Source organism: Mustelus asterias, chromosome 24 (assembly GCF_964213995.1).
Source record: "Mustelus asterias chromosome 24, sMusAst1.hap1.1, whole genome shotgun sequence".
NCBI lineage: Eukaryota > Metazoa > Chordata > Chondrichthyes > Carcharhiniformes > Triakidae > Mustelus > Mustelus asterias.
In genome coordinates this window covers 46,571,228-46,588,947 of record NC_135824.1, presented here as the reverse complement: position 1 = coordinate 46,588,947, position 17,720 = coordinate 46,571,228, and the positions used below count along the sequence as shown (strand labels likewise).

General features: G+C 48.1%; 1 protein-coding gene across 1 annotated transcript in view; it reads left to right on the top strand.

The window, feature by feature from the left end:
* LOC144511366 (inositol-trisphosphate 3-kinase C-like) overlaps positions 1-17,127 on the top strand; it is a 68,548-nt gene extending 51,421 nt beyond the window's left edge. Inside the window, exons 2-7 of the mRNA XM_078241659.1 lie at positions 6,075-6,174; positions 6,615-6,831; positions 8,921-9,125; positions 10,134-10,235; positions 10,413-10,484; positions 11,633-17,127. Of these exons, the coding sequence (XP_078097785.1) occupies positions 6,075-6,174; positions 6,615-6,831; positions 8,921-9,125; positions 10,134-10,235; positions 10,413-10,484; positions 11,633-11,836 (900 nt within the window). The 3' untranslated portion in view covers positions 11,837-17,127. The remainder of the gene's footprint in view (positions 1-6,074; positions 6,175-6,614; positions 6,832-8,920; positions 9,126-10,133; positions 10,236-10,412; positions 10,485-11,632) is intronic.
* The last annotated feature ends 593 nt before the right edge of the window (positions 17,128-17,720 follow it).

Below are 17,720 nucleotides of genomic sequence, written 5' to 3'. Positions count from 1 at the left end.
AGGTAGTAAGCAGAGGGACATAGGTTTAACATATTATCTAAAGATGAAGGGAATGACTTTGTGTAACGAGTTGCAATGATTTGGAAGGCGCTGCCCGAGGGTGGTGGAAGTAGATTCAATAATAACTTTTAAAAGAACAATACAGCACAGGAACAGGCCCTTCGGCCCTCCAAGCCCGCGCCGCTCCCTGGTCCAAACTAGACCATTCTTTTGTATCCCTCCATTACCACTCCATTCATGTGGCTATCAAGATAAGTCTTAAACGTTCCCAGTGTGTCCGCCTCCACCATCTTGCCCGGCAGCACATTCCAGTCCCCCACCACCCTCTGTGTAAAATACGTCCTTCTGATATCCGTGTTAAACCAACCCCCCCCCCCCCCCCCCCTCACCTTGAACCTATGACCCCTCGTGAATGTCATCACCGACCTGGGAAAAAGCTTCCCACGGTTCACCCTATTTATGCCTTTCATAATTTTATACACCTCTATTAGGTCACCCCTCATCCTCCGTCTTTCCAGTGAGAACAACCCCAGTTTACTTGAAAGGGAGAAATTTGCAGGGCTTTGGGAAAAGAGCAAAGGTGTGGGATTGATTGGATAGCCTTCTCAGAGAGCCAGCACATGCAAAAATGGACTCAATGGCCTCCTCCTGTTCTGTATTAATCTTATTCTGCTGACTTGAGTTGAACAACCTGCCTTGGTGGAATTTGAACTCGTGACCTCAGAGTTTGGGTTCCAATTCCATAAACACAAACCTGATGTATTCTTTTTCATATGGAAGGCAGGGTAGCTGTACAGAAACACTGTGAATGCTGCAAATCTGAAATCTGGTGTGTTCAGTATGGAGGGTTATACACTGCTGTCATACAGGGGCTCAGATCCTTATATGCTGGATGTAGGGCTTCCAAGAGCCAGCTGCACCCATGGTTAGTTCTAGCCATTTCTGCATGGAATGCAAGTTGACCCCTGTGCTGTAACAAAGCAGAACTTTGGGTCGGGTGGTGGGAGGGGGGGAGGAGATGGTGAAGAGGCAGCAAGGTCACCTGAGATGGGCTCAACCTGCTGAAAGCTTAGTTTTGTGTTCTTGTCCTGTGCATTTGCATAGCAGCTTGTGTGGGGGTGGGGGGGGGTCCTTTTAAATATCCAGAGTGGGAGCCATTTCCTCAGCTTTGAGAGCAGGCATGTGTTCTGGTCTCTAGGCTATCACTGATAGTATTCTGCTCTCCATTTCCACTCGAGGCTTTGCCAAGTATCTCAGAGTTCTGTAACCTTCCCCAGCCCAACAACCCTCCGAGATATCTGCGCTCCTCCAATTCTGGCCTCTTGTGCATCTCTCATTTCCATCACTGTGCTGTTGGCAGCCATGCCTACAGCTGCCTGGACCCTAAGCTCTGAATTCGCTCTCTTAAACCCCCCTCTCTTCCTTTATAGAATCATAGAATCCCTACAGTGCAGAACAAGGCCTTTTAGCCCATCGAGTCTGCACCAACTCTCCGACAGAGCATCGTACTCAGCCCTATGCACTATGTAAACACAAAATGAGTAAGGCACGGTGGTTAGCACTGCTGCCTCACAGCTCCAGGGACCCGGGTTCGATTCTGGCTTGGGTCACTGTTTGTGCGGAGTCTGCACGTTCTCCCCGTGTCTGCGTGGGTTTCCTCCAGATACTCCGGTTTCCTCCCACATTCCGAAAGATGTGCTGGTTAGGTGCATTGGCCGTGCTAAATTCTCCCTCCGCGTACCCGAACAGGCGTCGGAGTGTGGCGACTAGGGGATTTTCACAGTAACTTCATTGCAGTGTTAATGTAAGCCTACTTGTGACACTAATAAATAAACTTCAATAAACTTAACATAAATGCACAATATAAATGCACATTGTTGTTGAGGGCACGTTTATCTGAATGAAGAGATTGGTGGCTGGAAGTTTATAAATCCGAGTGTAATGTAAGTAACTGGCTCATCTAACATGTCTTGGTGATGCTGTGTGAACTTGTCGATCTGGCACTGAACGGGGTTTTAGCAGCCTAGCAGTTAGCGTTGCTCCCGGAGGCCTTTTAAATCCATGTTCCAGTTCACAGCTGTGTAGATTGAAAATGGAGCCTTTGCCGTGGATGTGGTTTAGGGCAGATTTGCTGCAACTTGTGCTGCGTTTATTGTGTTACAAAAAAAACTTGAGAAATCCGCAGAAACCACAAATGGGCTGTAATGGAAAAGATGTGTCATCACTGGTGACAAGTAAGCTGCAACAGAGCTGAACCAGCACTCAGCCTGTGCACAGTATGATGACAATAGGGAGAGAACCATGGATTCAGGATCACAGCAGATGGGGGCTGAAGCTCCACCCCCCCACGGAGCTTATCCTTACCATGGCTGACGGAATTGTGCTCACGCGTTGTTTTGGGAACAGGCTGCTGGGCTTTATTCTGACTTTTTATTTCCTGCAGCACATTCAGAAAGCCAATCTCTGTTGATTAAATGTGACACTTGACCCCCTGGTGGCTGTTCTGTCTGAGCGTTGAGTGAGTGTTCAGAGCGTGGCTGTTGTCTTAGAGCTTCACCCTGTCCACATCCAATAACACAACACAGGCAGAGAAAGGAGAAGGCAATTCGACCCTTGTTGCCTCATCCTTTCCCCTGAATGTTTCTCCCCGCTGCCTCAATACTATGTGGATATTTCACTGTTCCTAATGATTCCAGCTGTCCTCTCCATCGCTGGACTTGTTTAGTCAGGATGTGGAGATGCCGGCGTTGAACAGACCATTGAGAACAAGTAATGTAAAGTAACAGTCCGGGTTGATTTTTCTTTCTCTCCTTTGTTTCCATCCTGCACCATTTGCCCATGTCCTTTACTCTCCCTTTTCTCTTGCTTGCTCTTTCCCCCTTGCCCTTGATGAAGCTACACTGGCTCCTGGTTAAGCAACGTCTCGATTTTAAAATTCTCACCCATGTTTTCGAATCCCTCCGTGGCCTCTCCCTTTCCCTATCTAATTTCCTCTAGTCCAAAAATGCTTTTGAGCTACCTGCACTCCTCTGATACTGGCACCTCCGAGCATCATGTGCCTTCATCTGCCAAGGGTCCAACCTCCATAATTCCCTCCCTAACTCCCTCTGACTCTCTTTTTCCTCCTCTAAGACTTGCCTTTAAAACCTATCTTTTCGACATGGCTCTGGGGGATCTATCCTCCTATCTCCTTTTTGTTGATATCAAATGTTGTTTGACAAAACCCCTGTGAGGCATTTTAGGCGATTTTACTGTGTCAATGGTGCTATAAGTTGTTGGAATGATCTTGTCTGTGTAGCTCCGCACAGGGCGGGGGGGCAATAGTGGGGCAATAACTCCGAATCTTAGTGCTATCTCGGTACAAAGCTGAACAGTATGAGAGTGGTGTATCAGAGGGAGAAAGCTGCTGCTTGAGATAAAGCACCAGACCGCCCAGTGAAGGAATGCCGTGCTATCGACATGTTCCAGTTCATTGCCCGTCTTCTCAACACAAGGAGTTGTCCCGTCTCTGAGGTCCAGCCTTGCGTGCGTGAAACATTCCTTCTCTTGTGTAATGGCACCAATGGGTCTGCTACAGTCTGGAGGCTTTTCACAGGAGTCCCAGCAGCAGAGGACATCACAAGGGTTGGTGTCCCGCCATATGTACAGAGGTGTCTGTGTTAAAATGTACAGCGATGCACTTAATGTTGCACCCAAAGTGCGGAATATCCAAAAGTGCTTCACACAAGTCAATTGCTTGTGAAAAATGGCTGACTTATTCAGCCAAACAGCTGTGAGGTGACCAATGGGGCTGCTGTTTTAATGGCATCAAACTGGTTGTTCACAGAACCTGCTGTGTCTGCCCACTGCCAGGGGTAAAGGGAGCACTTAAAGGGACTGAGCTCACCATCTGATTAACCCCTGCAAAGAACAGCCTCCAGTCAACAACAACTTATATGCATTTATATAGCACCTTTATTGTAATGAAACGTTCTGAGGTGCTTCACAGGAGCATTATTGAACAAGGTTTGACACAAAGTTGCTTAAGGCAATGATCGGACAGGTGACCAAAAGTTGGTCAAAGAGAGAGGTTTTAAACAGTGTCTTAATGAAGGTGAGAGAGTGGTAGAGGGGTTCAGGGAGGGAGTTCCAGAGCTCGGACACAGGCAGCTTGAAGGCATGGCCGCCAATGGCTAGTCAGCTTCAAAAGGCAGTTCGATATCCCAGCCAAACCCAATCTTTCTTTCACCCAACACCCACACGCGTACCTCCAGGATTGCTGCATCATGAAAGAGCCCAGAGACAATCCGGAATCAAACATTCAGCAAAACGTTGGCTCTTTCCAGCCAGCAGGAACGCTGTCTGGTTTTAATGAGATAGCTTTGGGGAAATGACGAACAAAGGGAAGTCCAGGGATGCTGTGAAGCTGAATTTTTCAGCAGTGATGGCAGGGTGGGTGTTTGTTGATGAAGGTTAATGCGCAGGATATTATAGAGGTGACAGGAATAGGAGCTGGTTCAAGGGCATTGAGTTGTGGTTTATGGATGCTAATTATCCTGGAGGGTTAATATTTGTTGGTTGCTGTTCAGACCTGGATCAATTTTAAACTCTTCCCAGTTTCTTGGGAGAGAAGGAGAACAGTTTCAACATGTGCAAAAGGTACAAAAAATAGTACGTGGTTATCTGGGGGCGGGGGGGGGAATTAAATAATGGGACTTGATTGTTAGCAGGTTACACAGATATAATTGAATGCAGTGTTTGTAAGGCTGTGCGTGCATGCGGCAATACTGCTCAGTGAGGGACTGCCCATGTTGGGTGGGTGAATGAGGTCGCACCTGTTATTTGGGACACTTGCACGTAGCAGACTGAGTCACCTTGAAGAGAAGACACCACGTTGTGTCCAGCATGTGTGCGTGGCGGTGCTGGGATGACTTGCATGGCAATTATTCAGGCAGAACATGGTCACCGGAAATCAAACATGTGGTTACGTAACAAACATTTCCTCCTTGACATCTTATACTGAGCAGACCAGCTCTGCCTGTGTTTTGCTTTCCAGTACTGATCTTATACTCTAAGTAAGAGGCTGTGTAGTTTGTGTGTTCGTATCTGGGGTTAGAAGTAGCTGGATAAGTTAGTTCAGGACACAAGGGGATGCAACGATTTTCAGTTGTGATGTTGGCTGTAAGAGTCCTCAATAAAAAAAGACATCTTAAATACTCCCAGACCGCAAGCGCTGGATTTGACAGCACCCTGGGCTCGAGAGCACTGCTGCCTGCTGTTTGTGTAGCCCTGATTTATAATGTATTTCTCTTCTTCAACTGAAGGGCAAAGGTGAGGGAATGTTGAACTACTGCTCTCTGCATAGCTCGTCATTATCTTAAGTCCTGGTAAAGACTGAGGTAGCTGTTCCTCTGCAAGAGTGGAGAGAAGCTGCAGTTTGAGGAAGATTCAGAAGGGCATTAACCTCAGCAGTGTCAATAAAACACACGCAAAGAGGGATGGGCCAGTCTGTCACTGCTGATAATAGCACATTGATTAGTTCATATTGCAAGCTTCTTACAGGGACTGTCAGCCTCTGTGAATTCCTCCGTGGCCTTGCCCCCTGCCAAATCTGCAATTTCCAACAACACTCGCGAGATCACTGCTCCTCCAATTCTATCCTCTTGTGCACCAGGTTTTCTTTGCTCTACCATTGAATACTGCCTGTGCAGTCACAGGATAGAGTCAGTTACTCTGCTGAAATATATCACTAATTCAAACGATAGAACAGCCTTCAGCTCTGTCCCTCCCTAAACAGCTCCACCCTTCTGTCCTCCTCCTAAACACTCGCCGTTTTAACTAAGCTTCGGGCCATTTGTCCTCATGCCTCTTTGTGTAGGTTAGTGTCAAATTTTGTTTCATCACGTCTGTCAAATAGCTGGAGCTGTTTTACTGTGTTAAAGAAACTAAGTACAGTTTTATTTTATTATTGTTGCCATTGCTAGCTGCTTTAGCTGCAGGATTGGGTGGAAATGTTAGGGGCGGGACAGGGGTGTCCATGTTGGGTGAATGCGATGTGCATTTTATTTTTGTTTAAAAGTAATTTTCTTTTACAGAGCAAGACGTGGAAGAGGCTGAAGACCATGGTGCACTGGTCCCCCTTTGTTGTCTCCTTCAGGAAGCGCTATCCTTGGGTGCAGTTAGCAGGCCATGCAGGTAAGCCACTCTAGACACTGAGTTATTGTGCAAGCTGCCTCACCTGCCCGAGCTTGCAGCCCAGGCTCCTCTAATAGATCACAGGAAGAATGTGCCCCCTGGGGCGGTATTGAGTAAAGCAAACAATGATTCTCGAGCAATGAAGACTCTCCCTTCCATTCAACTTGCAGCTGAAATGTGTCCACTTTGGTGTGAAGAGGCACTCCAGGGGAAGGGGAAATAGTGCCTGATGAGTGGGCCTGACTGCACAGGGATCCAATCGTCTCTCGATACTATCCGGTGACGTTGTGAAATGCAGCCGGGCTGAGCTGCCTCATCTTTCACAGGACAATAACCAAGGGTTCTATAGAATAAGCTGACCCATTGTGATGGGGAGCAACAGAAGTGTGAACTGTTGAAGGATGACAAATGGTGTTCACAAAACTGCCTGTTTGTTTCAGGTAACTTTAAAGCTGGAGATTATGGAAAGATCCTGAAGAAGTACTGTGAGTGTGAGCACCAGTGCTTGGAGTCCCTGATGAAGGACCCGTTGCTGCGTCCCTATGTACCAGGCTATTATGGAGTGGTGGACAAGGATGGTGACAGTTACAACCAGATGGATGATCTGTTGTCAGAGTTTGACTCCCCCTCAATCATGGACTGTAAGATGGGGGTGAGGTAAGTTGGACTTTGAAACATGAAGTGTCAGTTGGTGTTGAGTGGGGCACTGTCTCCTTTTCCTCTGAACTTCTTTCGCCCTCTTAGCCTCTGTGATCTCTGTGACCCTCTCCGGCCTGGCTGACCCTCTCCGGCCTGGCTGGCCCCCTCCGGCCCGGCCGGGCCCCGACAGTTCTGACCTCTTGAGCATCCCCAACATCGCTCCAACATTAACTGTGGCTTCTGAGGTACCAAGCTCCCAAATTCCCTCCCTAAACCTCTCTACCTCTCTTTAAGATGCTCCTTAAAACTTCTCCTCTTGACTAGACTTTTGGCCATCTATCCTAATATCATTTTTTCTAGCAAGTTGTCCGATTTTGCTGTATGACACTCACATCTTGGGATGTTTTTATTAGGTTATGGGTGTAGTAATAAATACTAGTTGCTCTGTCTCAGGTTTTAACATAGTGATATATTGATGAATCACAGCAGGATATTGATTAGAGAGCTTGTAATTGGAGAAAGTTACACTGTCGGAGCCACCCAGAGCACACAGGATCCAAAGTAATCTCCTGGCTGCGCAGCCAGTGACCTTGGGCCTAGGGGTTGCAATTTGACCGAGTGCCTTTGGGCTGGACTGTGGAAAACCCGTCACTGTCTCTTGTGTTCCGCTGGAAAACGTGCTCAGGTTGCGGACGAGGACTAATTGTGATTCCCCTGTGAGGGAATAGCTTTTTTAAAAACAAGTCCCTCCATCCTTAAAGTTACAAAGCCAATACTCAGATTGGTCCAAGCAAATCCATTCCTTGCTTTCTCCAAAAAAACAAATTCAAAATCCAATTCATGGTCCCCAGAAGAGAGACAAACAAGGTCCAAGCTGACAGGATGAGGCATTGCACCCCATCTTGGATTGATCCGATGCTTGATCTTAGCCAAAAGGCCGAGAGTGAATGAATAGTTTATCAACACTAGCTACCTAGCTTCACGTAAAAAAATGAGCACTTGGGCGAGGTGTAGGTGGCCAATTGCTCCACCGGGGACACACATCCTAGTGAGAGCATCTTTCAGTGGGAAATGAGAACTTTTCCCCTCTGATATTGCCAACTCCCTGCTGGGTTTGCAAAAGCCCTTCCCTCCTCCTGTCCCTCTCCCATGGTATTCGATTGTGGCTGACAAACTTGTGGAAACATCGGATAACAGTTGTGAAATAGTGTGTCACAGTATCGAGGAACATTTCCTTAAAGCGTGGGACTTACAGCAGGCTGGCTGTGAACACCAGGCCAGAATGCAAATGTGTAGTTTGCAAAGTGACTTCAAACCTTCCACTCTGCTGTAATTAAAGGCTAAAAGCATTTTGTCTCCTCTTCAACCGCAGCCTGTTCCTTTGTTAACACATTGCCCAATTCTCCATCTTTGACGGGTCCAAACTCCCGAGTGTGAGAGCTGCAGGGGCTGATGTTATGTTTAGCTGCATGCCCTGTGTTACATACCTGGCTGTGTGATTTCATCTCCTCCCACCCAGGTCCTATTCCCGGAACCTTGCATATTTACCCTGCTAATCCCCCTAACGTTAAGGTTGATTTAGCATGGCCAATCCACCTACCCGCACATCTTTGGAGCATGGGAGAAAACCGGAGCACCCGGAGGAAACCCACGCAGCCACGGGGAGAACGTGCAGACTGCGCACAGAGAGTGACCGAGGCCGGAATTGAACCCGGGTCCCTGGCTAGCCACTGTGCCGTCCTGTGCTGCATATCCTATGTTATATAATCTGTCAGAATTTGACACCGAGCCACACAAGCAGATATTTGGGTAGATGTCCAAAAGGGATGTTTTAAGGAGAGACAGGTTAGGGAATTCCTGAAGTTTTTGTTACTCGTGGAGTCATGGAAACTGGGGAATGCTTAGAGGCCAGAATTGGAAGAACGCAGAGATGTCGTGAGGGGGCTTGATGCTGGCACTGAGATTGAGAGGGGTGAGGAGAGGTGATGATGAGATTTGAACAGGAACACAGCTGCAACAACCGTCTCGGAGTCGCAGCGCGTGTTTCTAGTGCTCACTTAGTCCATTCTTATTTTTCTGACACTGGATTCCAAATTTGCTTTTGAAGGACGTACCTTGAGGAGGAATTGACCAAAGCTCGCGAGAAGCCCAAACTGCGGAAAGACATGTACGAGAAGATGATCGCAGTGGATCCAAATGCACCCACGCAGGAGGAGCACGAGCAGGAAGCTGTTTTGAAGCCACGTTACATGCAGTGGCGGGAGACACTCAGCTCGACTGCAACACTAGGGTTCAGGATAGAAGGCATAAGGGTAAGTGGAGAGCTCGTATATACCAGTCAACTTCCAGTGCTGGCAAGAACATGCTTGAGGAAGCATAGGATCAGGAGCAACATGGCTGAACTGTAACCTAATCGCATATGTCCACCTTTTCCCCATATCCCAGGCTGCCTTTGGTAACAAAATCCCATCATGTCAGTTCAAGAATTAACAAATGAGCCAGCATCAACTGTTGCTGGAGATGGTTCTAAATTCTCTTCATCTTTTCAGTGTAGAAGCATTTCCAGGGGGTGGCACAATAGTTAGCACTGCTGCCTCACAGTGCCAGAGACCTGGGTTCGATTCCTGGCTTGGGTCACTGTCTGTGGCGGCGTCTGCATGTTCTCTCCATGTCTGCGTGGGTTTCCTCCGGATGCTCCTCCCACAGTCCAAAGATGTGTGGGTTAGATGCATTGGCCATTCTAAATTGCCCCTTAGTGTCAGGGGGACTAGCTAGGGTAAATGTATGGGGATAGGGCCTGGGTGGGATTGTGGTCCGTATGCCCTCCTTCTGCACCGTAATGATGCCATGATTCTAATTTCACTCCTGAAAGGTCTTTCACTACCGTCACCTCGTTCTAGACTCCTCAGCCTGTGGAAATAGTTTTGCTGTATCTTTCCCATCTGTTCCCCTTAATATCTTTACTGTGATGAAGGCCTTATCCAATAAGGAAAGGGTGAACAGGTTGGGCCCATATACCTTATTAGAGTTTAGACAAATGACAGGTGATCTTATTGAAACATATAAGTTTCTGAGGGGGCTTCCAGGTCTGATTGCAGTGAATCTATCTTGCACTTCCTCCAAGGCCAGTGTTTCCTTCCAAAGGTGCAGTGCTCAGTGCTGCGCAGTCCTATGTTAGCCAGTCACAGAATGAGGAGGTTAACAGGGTAGGAGGACATTGGGGGAAGCTTGGTCACCAGTTCCAGCTGCAGGGCACTATCTATCTATCTGTTGTTGACTCTGCTCAGATCTCTAGTTAAAGATTCCCTTTCGTTCCCCAGAAAGCTGATGGTTCCTGCAGTACAAGCTTCAAGAAAACCAGACTCAAAGAGGAGGTTATGGAGGCGCTGGAAGATTTTGTGGACAGCAATAGAAACATCTTGGTAACTATTTACTCTCCGTTACTACATTCCTTCGGGCACAAGAGTCTCAGCGTCACATTGGAGATCATAGTTTCCTCCAGATTCTCTCTGGGTATTGTGGATGGTTTTGCTTGCTGGCATTCTGACCCCCAACCTGGCTCTGTGTGTTGCTAATGTTCCTGTTTGTCCTGTTCTCAGAGAAACTACTTGACGCGATTGAAAGAACTGAGGACAGCACTGGAGGGCTCCGAGTTCTTCAACACACATGAGGTAATGGGTGTTCCCTGCTGTCCCACAGCCCGTAGCGCGCAAATCCCAGATCAGTTTCTAAGACAACCGCCACATCAAAGGTTCACGGCAGAAAATACTCAGCAATCCTAGCAGCAGCAGGAAAGGAAAAAGAAACCTTTAGGGATTGTGACACTTTCACAAGCAAAAACATCTGAAGGAACGGCTGTCCCTGACTTTTTGGTTTTTTTGTCAGATTATCCGGGGCACGGGTCTCTGCTTCGTGATCCTGATTTGGGCTCCTCCGAATGTCAGTTCCTCCGGATGCTGACGTGTCAGCCTGTGACTCCTGCTCTTTGGCTTGGAGTTTGTGGGACACTGTTGTCTCATGTGCCTCCATGTCATTACCCTGTTGTCAGGTGTTTGAGGCTTGGCAATAATTGGTACTGGTTTATGGAGGATGATTATTGCCCCAGACTCCCCGGCTGGCTGGCTGGCTGGGAGGGAGAGGGAGTGGGTGGCTCCCCAACACTTGTTCGAGGCAGAATATGCAGACTCCACACGTGCTGTAGTTTTCTCAGCATTTGGATTCGGAGACTCTTCAATTCATTGATGACTTCCACTCGTATCAGATTGCAGAGGGAAATAAATCATGTAATTGTGCTGGTTAACCATGGAATGCATCGCAGTCACTTCCCCACTCCCTCCTTTGGGGCCCACTTGAGTTGGGGCTCAACTGATGGCCCCCTCTTTCTTTCAGCTCCTTCACCACACAGACTGCAGCAGTTCAAGGTGGTGCCTCACTACCACTGTCTCGAGGGTAAATCAGGATGGCAGTAAATTTGGACCAATAGCTATCCACGTTGTTTTTCTTTTAATGCATCTTCAGTCTTGTCAATGATCTCTCCTGCCCTTATGGATTGGGACGATTGTGAATCTTTGGAATTCTCTATCCCAGAGGGTTGTGGATCCTCCATCATTGAGAATATGTTCAGTACTCAGATTGTTGGGTTCAGGACTGTACAGAAATGAAGGAGATTGGGAATAGTGTGGGAAAGTGGGGTTGGGAAGGATGATCAGCTGTGAATGTATTGAATAGCAGTGGCTTGATGTGCTGAGTGGCCATCTGCTAATTTCTTCCATCTGTAGTATTTTCTGATCCCTGACTGGAATTGTCTCTTTTGTTCCAGGTGGTGGGAAGTTCTCTCCTGTTCGTCCATGACAAGTCGGAGCTGGCCAAGGTTTGGATGATTGACTTTGGGAAGACAGTGCTGTTACCTGACCACGCGACACTGAACCACCGGGTGGCCTGGGTGGAGGGCAATCGGGAGGACGGCTACCTGTGGGGCATGGACAACCTCATCAACATCATCAGCCAAATGGTGGAGGGGTGACTGGTTCCGCAGCCCTCGGGACTGCCATTCTCAGCCCGCCAAGTGTGCCGCTTTTCGGATGACGCACAAGGAATGGTGTGGTTGGACTCCTCTTTTTCAATCCTCGTCACCTCTGACTGGATCAGAAGCTTGGTGCAGTAACTGAAGGGGTCCATCGCTCCTTTGGGAGGGTGGTTTTGGGCAGGGAGGGGGGTTGGTTGGTGGTGCGAGTTTAAAAGCGGGTGAGGAAAGCTAAGTCGAGAACGCGCTTGTGATTTCCGGGGTTTGAGGTGCTGTGTAAAGTTGTCATTCCTGAGCACCATGCCTAACCTCTGACCTCAGCAGGGGGAAGTGGGAGTTTGAACTATGGACACTGCTCCCTGGGGTCGGTGCAGAGCAGACATTGTGACTGGTTGAACCAGTGAACACTTTTTTTCTGAAATGTGCAACTCGAGCAGAAACACTGGAGAGAGGCAGAGATATTTCCGATTAATTCCCCAGGTCTGTTCAATAACATTTTCAAAAATGCGGAACAGAACAACTCACCAACCTTGCAGCAACACACGCACAGCCGTGACTCTTATACATGTTAGAAATACTTCACCATCCTTTTGCAGTTTGCCATATTCGGGTCCCGTGTCACTCGACAGAATTTGCCTGTTGGCCACCTCCTCCCACCCCCACCCTGGGCAGGTGGGTTCCGCACTGCACTGATAAACTCCAGGGAGGGGGAAGGGTGCGAGGAATTCCTCGGGAGGGTGATGCTGAATGGAAACGGTGGAACTATCCAGTGCCAATCTTCCCGAAACTCAGGTGACAGTCGAAACGATGGGTGGCACAATGGTTAGCACTGCTGCTTTACAGCACCAGGAACCCGGGTTCGATTCCCGGCTTGGGTGACTGTGCGGAGTCTGCACGTTCCCCTGTGTCTGTGTGGGTTTCCTCTGGATGCTCCAGTTTCCTCCCACAGTCCGAAAGACGTGTTGGTTAGGTGGATTGGCCATGCTAAATTGCCCCTTAGTGTCAGGGGGATTAGCGGGGTAAATACATAGGGTTATGGGATAGGGCCTGGGTGGGATTGTGGTTGGTGCAGACTTGATGGGCCGAATGGCCTCCTTCTGCACTGTAGGGATTCTATGAAACACTTATTTTTATTTTAAAAAGTCTCTAAACCTGCCTTGACCATAAAGTGAGAGTGTCAGGAGGGGGGGTGGGGGGTGCTAGCTGAGCATAAAGTATAAAATGGAGATAGTCCATGCAAACAGTTTAATTTTAATAATGATACTGATTGCTCCTTCATCTGCTGTATCTCTGTATCCAGGAGAGTGCGTCTCTTGCTGTTTATATTTTACTGGTGAGATTGGATTGCGCAGTAAGTCCCGGTGAGGACGTGTATCAGCAAAGGAAGTTGGTTGGAATGGGGCGAGGGAGTTTAATCACGAGTGCAGAGGTTTCTGATCTAGTTTCTAGCTCACTCGTGGAATGGTGCTTGAGGGCTGGGGATCCTGTCGGCATCAGAGCCCCAGAGACGGGGGGCAGGGAAGTGCTCTGTGTGGTCTCGTCACTTCGAGCTCTGTGTGGCTGCCTGCCCTGGGCAGTGCCATTAGACTGTGTGGATAGTACCCCTCGCAGCACAGGTCTGCATGTGAAACAAACAGCAAAGAATGAGGCCATTCAGTCCAGTGCCTCTGTGCTGGCTCTTTCCAAGTATTTATCCAATTCCCCTTTGGAAGGTTCCTATTGAATCTATATCCAGCACCTTTTCAGGCAGCACATTCCAAATCCTGGCCACTCGTTGTGTTTAAAAAAGATTTAAAGATTTTCCTCATGTTGCCTCAGGTTGTTTGGTTGGTCAGTTTAACAGGAGAAGCCACAGCCCGGAGAGTCACAGTTCTGTAATGGGATTGACAGCGTTCTGCAGTTTCCACATCGCTCATGGTGCCCATGACCAGGGAAGGACACATGCCAAATACAAGACCAAAACCATTCTCGCTGTTGTGTTGGAAAGGTTTACACCAGTGTTAGCCCACCTGAGTGCGTAAACAGGTGCAGGGTCAGTGGCACTGACCTAGGGGATTCATACTGGGCAGTCTGTCCTGTGCGGTCCATTTATTTTGGCTGAAGCGAGTGGAACAGATCTGATCTGACGATTTCTTCTGTTCCTGATCAGATTTGTTCCTTCTGCTGCCCCATTGTGCTGCTTTAACAGGACATAAAGACCCCAACACACTGCAACATATTCCCCTACACGTAGGAGATGGGATGGTTTCTGGAAAGTTGCTACCTTCTTGTTGGAAGGATGGTTCTGAGCACTCTGGGAAATGCATCTGGATATATTGGCCCTGACATCCAAGGGCCTGTCCTATTACAGTGGAGACAGAGTCAGTGATTGCAGACTGGGGTTGAGTGGGAATGGGTTTCTCACTGCCCGGTGCTGCCAGGCACTGATTCAGGGAGGCAGGTGCCATCTAGGGCTTAGAAACCATACATTTAAAAACCTCCCCGACTCTCCAACTCTTCCAAACCATCAGGATCTGAGAGTTTGGAATAGGAAGTGTTCTTGGGAATGTCTCCCACGTGGGTGGAAGTGCATCATTCGCTGATTCTGAACATTTCACTGAAACTTCCAAATCAAGTCAGACAGACAAATGGGGAATCCATTGGGGAGTGAGAGAGACACGGAGTTTGGGGGGCACGGTGTTAGCACTGCTGCCTCGCAGCACTAGGCACCCAGGTTCAAAATCTGGCTTTGGGTCACTGTGGAATCTGCACGTTCTCCCTGTGTCTGCGTGGGTTTCCTCCGGGTGCTCCGGTTTCCTCCCACAGTCCAAAGATGTGCAGGTTAGGTTGATTGGCCATGTTAAATTGCCACTTAGTGTCAGGGGGACTAACTAGGCTAAATATGTGGGGTCACGCGGATAGGGCCTGGGTGGGATTGTTGTTGGTGCAGACTCGATGGGCTAAATGGCCTCCTTCTGCACTGTAGGATTCTATGAAGGGGTTACTGGTCTGGAATGCAAAGCTAGATGATCCCAGTTCAGAACTGGCTGCAGTATTCTGCTGCATTTTACTGTGTTTCAGTCTCTCCTGAGTCTGATGTGAGCTGGGAAATTCCTCTCGGTTCAGTATATAAGGCAGCAGACTTAGTGCAGTCGAAACATGGTTCAGCGAATGGAGTCTTGACCCCGCGGTCTGGCAGCGACTCAATTCATTAAACCTAAGAGTAAACTGGATATTTTTTTCCAAACACCAAAATCCATTTGTGTCTCAACCTTTTTATGGCTGTGTGCTGCAGCCCTGTCCAAACGTCTGTATGAGATTGGTGTGCAAAGAATGAAGGTGACCAGCCACCTGCCTGTCTGTGGGTGCTGTGCAGAGGGAAAGCCATCCTCAGCTATCAGCCTTGTCTGTGTCAGGCTTGAAGCTTCATTTAAGAACTGAATCCACATCAGGGGCCACAGGAGCAGCAGCAACTCAGCATTTTCAGCACCCGTTCTCTGAACCCGCAGCAAATCCCGTTTTATTTTGTCCCTGATGCGCAGAAACCTGACTAAAGTAGAAAGGGAAGAATTGACACTGGAGATATTGGAGGCCGGACTGAATTTTAGACATCATCTGATTGTCCCTTTATTGACATGGACCAGATTCTACCAACTCCGCCCCGGTGTGATAGGTCCCCAGGGATTCCCCGTGTGATAGGTCCCCGAGGAGTCCCCGTGCCCCAGTGTATTAGATCTCTGAGGGATCCCTCTACCCATGTGTTAACTGGCTCTGAGGGATCGCTTCTCACACAGGCCAGGTTTTGAGTTGTGCAGCAACTGTGTCTCTGCCTGCATCTCTCCACTGAAATTCCAGTGACAATGTTGAAATATCAGAACAAAATAATCCTTTTGATGGTAGAATTCAGATGTCATTGTAAATATTTCTGGTGTTTTAACACCTTCAGAGGGTCTTGCCTTATATGTAAAAAGCTATTGTACGATACAGGCCTGTGTACATTGAATCCTAACTGCAATGTGTCTTAACTGAATGTTTTCTGCTGTATACTTCCTTTAAGAGTTTTGTATCCAATATTTGGCTCTGGGCTGGTGCTGAGGGCACGGCTGCAGAGCAGAACATTAACCAGGAGAGCAGCTGTGTTGTGCTGGAACTGTCTTCATTGTCAGAAAGCTCTTTTTGATTCTTCCACGGGGTGTGAGCATGGTTGACAAGTCCAGCATTGGTTACTCATCCCTTGAGAAACGTGGTGCTGAGTTCTTCTTGTAGGACCAACATGCCATTTATTGCTTTGGAAAAAATTGTCCCCTCCCCCAAACTGAGACGAAGCAAGGGGGGGGGGGGGGGGGGGGGGGGGGCTAAACACATCTCAAGTTTCTCCTTTTAGAGCCATCAGTGATCTTGAGCTACCCCCTGGCTCCTTTTCTCCACAGACACCAGGAAGGGGTTTATTTAATCATTCATAAGCTGCAAGTCTTGTTATGGTCAGAATTTGGAAATCTCTTGGGTTCGGGAAGCATGGAATGCTACCTGGCCCTGAAAAGTGTTAATCTAATCCACTTACACTTCTGGAATAGTTTTCCTCCCAAGTCTTTACTGCCACTCAGATCGAAAGGTTTGAGTGCTTGGTTCTGCCTGCCTCTTGCCAGCTCATGTGGCAATTTGGCATCAGGACTGAGCTGGACCTTTTAGTGCTAATCGGTGACTGTGTGGCTTTGCGCAGCTAAACAGTGATGGAGGGAGGGAGGTTCCCCTCACTGTAGCTGACCACCTTCGCCAGCACTGCAGAGATAGTGGGTGCCTGAGGACTGATAGTTTCCCAGAGCCCCTCTGGCTGCCAGGTGGCTGGAGGGAGAGGGTCAGAACATAACTGCTACCCTCTCAGCCTTTCACCAATTGATGAGTGGATTTTGACAGTCCCAGGCTTGGAGATTCCTGTCAGTAAAACATTGACTAGCCAACCAGATTGATCCAAGCTCCAGCACAGTTGCCTGTGCCAGACTGTCCCACTCCCAACTTTCACTCTATCCCCTGCAAATTGAGAGTCTCACCCCCTCATTTGTAACGTCGAGGTCTCATTTTGCAATTCCCAATACACTTGAGCACACACTGTTTACAAAGCTATCCGAGAAAAAGTGTTAACCTCTCTCTTTATCTGTGTTTATGAACAATTGCTGGAAAATACTGGAATCTGCATGTTTTTATAATTTATATTGCATTAAAATTGTATTGCTGGATTAATTTGCATACAGTGTCAACTAGCCGATTCTTTGTCATAATAAACTTGCCTCTCAGTGGAGATTTCTACATATTTACACATCTGTGCCCATCTGTTTCATATTCCAAAATGCTTTAACTTGCTGTCAGCACCCTTGTTCTCTCACCCACTCCCCTGCCCTCCCTCAAGCACAAAACTGACATAAGACTGGCCCAGTAATTGCAGCCTAGTGCTTGTGCTCTGAATTTTATCCAGGCATTGCGTTTGCTATTCGACTGTGGGAAGCATCCCACTTCTACCGTACTGGTTGTGGAAAGCCAATACTATTTGGACAATTTAGAAGGGAGATGAGACATTGAGACAGGGAGGGTTAGATTCAGAGTAAAGCTCCCTCTACGTTGTCCCTATCAAACACTCCCAGGATAGGGACAGCACGGGGTTAGATGTAGAGTAAAGCTTCCTCCACACCAAGCTTGTCCATGCGTGAGACTATCAACAGCAGATATGGAGGAACGATCAGTGATCACTGGCACCAGTCAGAGTGCCGGGGAGAAAGGAGGAGAGGATGAATGTGTATGAGAGGGAAAGGGTGTGTGTGTCAGTGAGGGAGAGAGAATGAGAGAGTGAGATGGAGGGAGAGCGTGTGTATGTGAGAGGGAAACTTATCTGACATTAAAGTCAAAGCCTGGA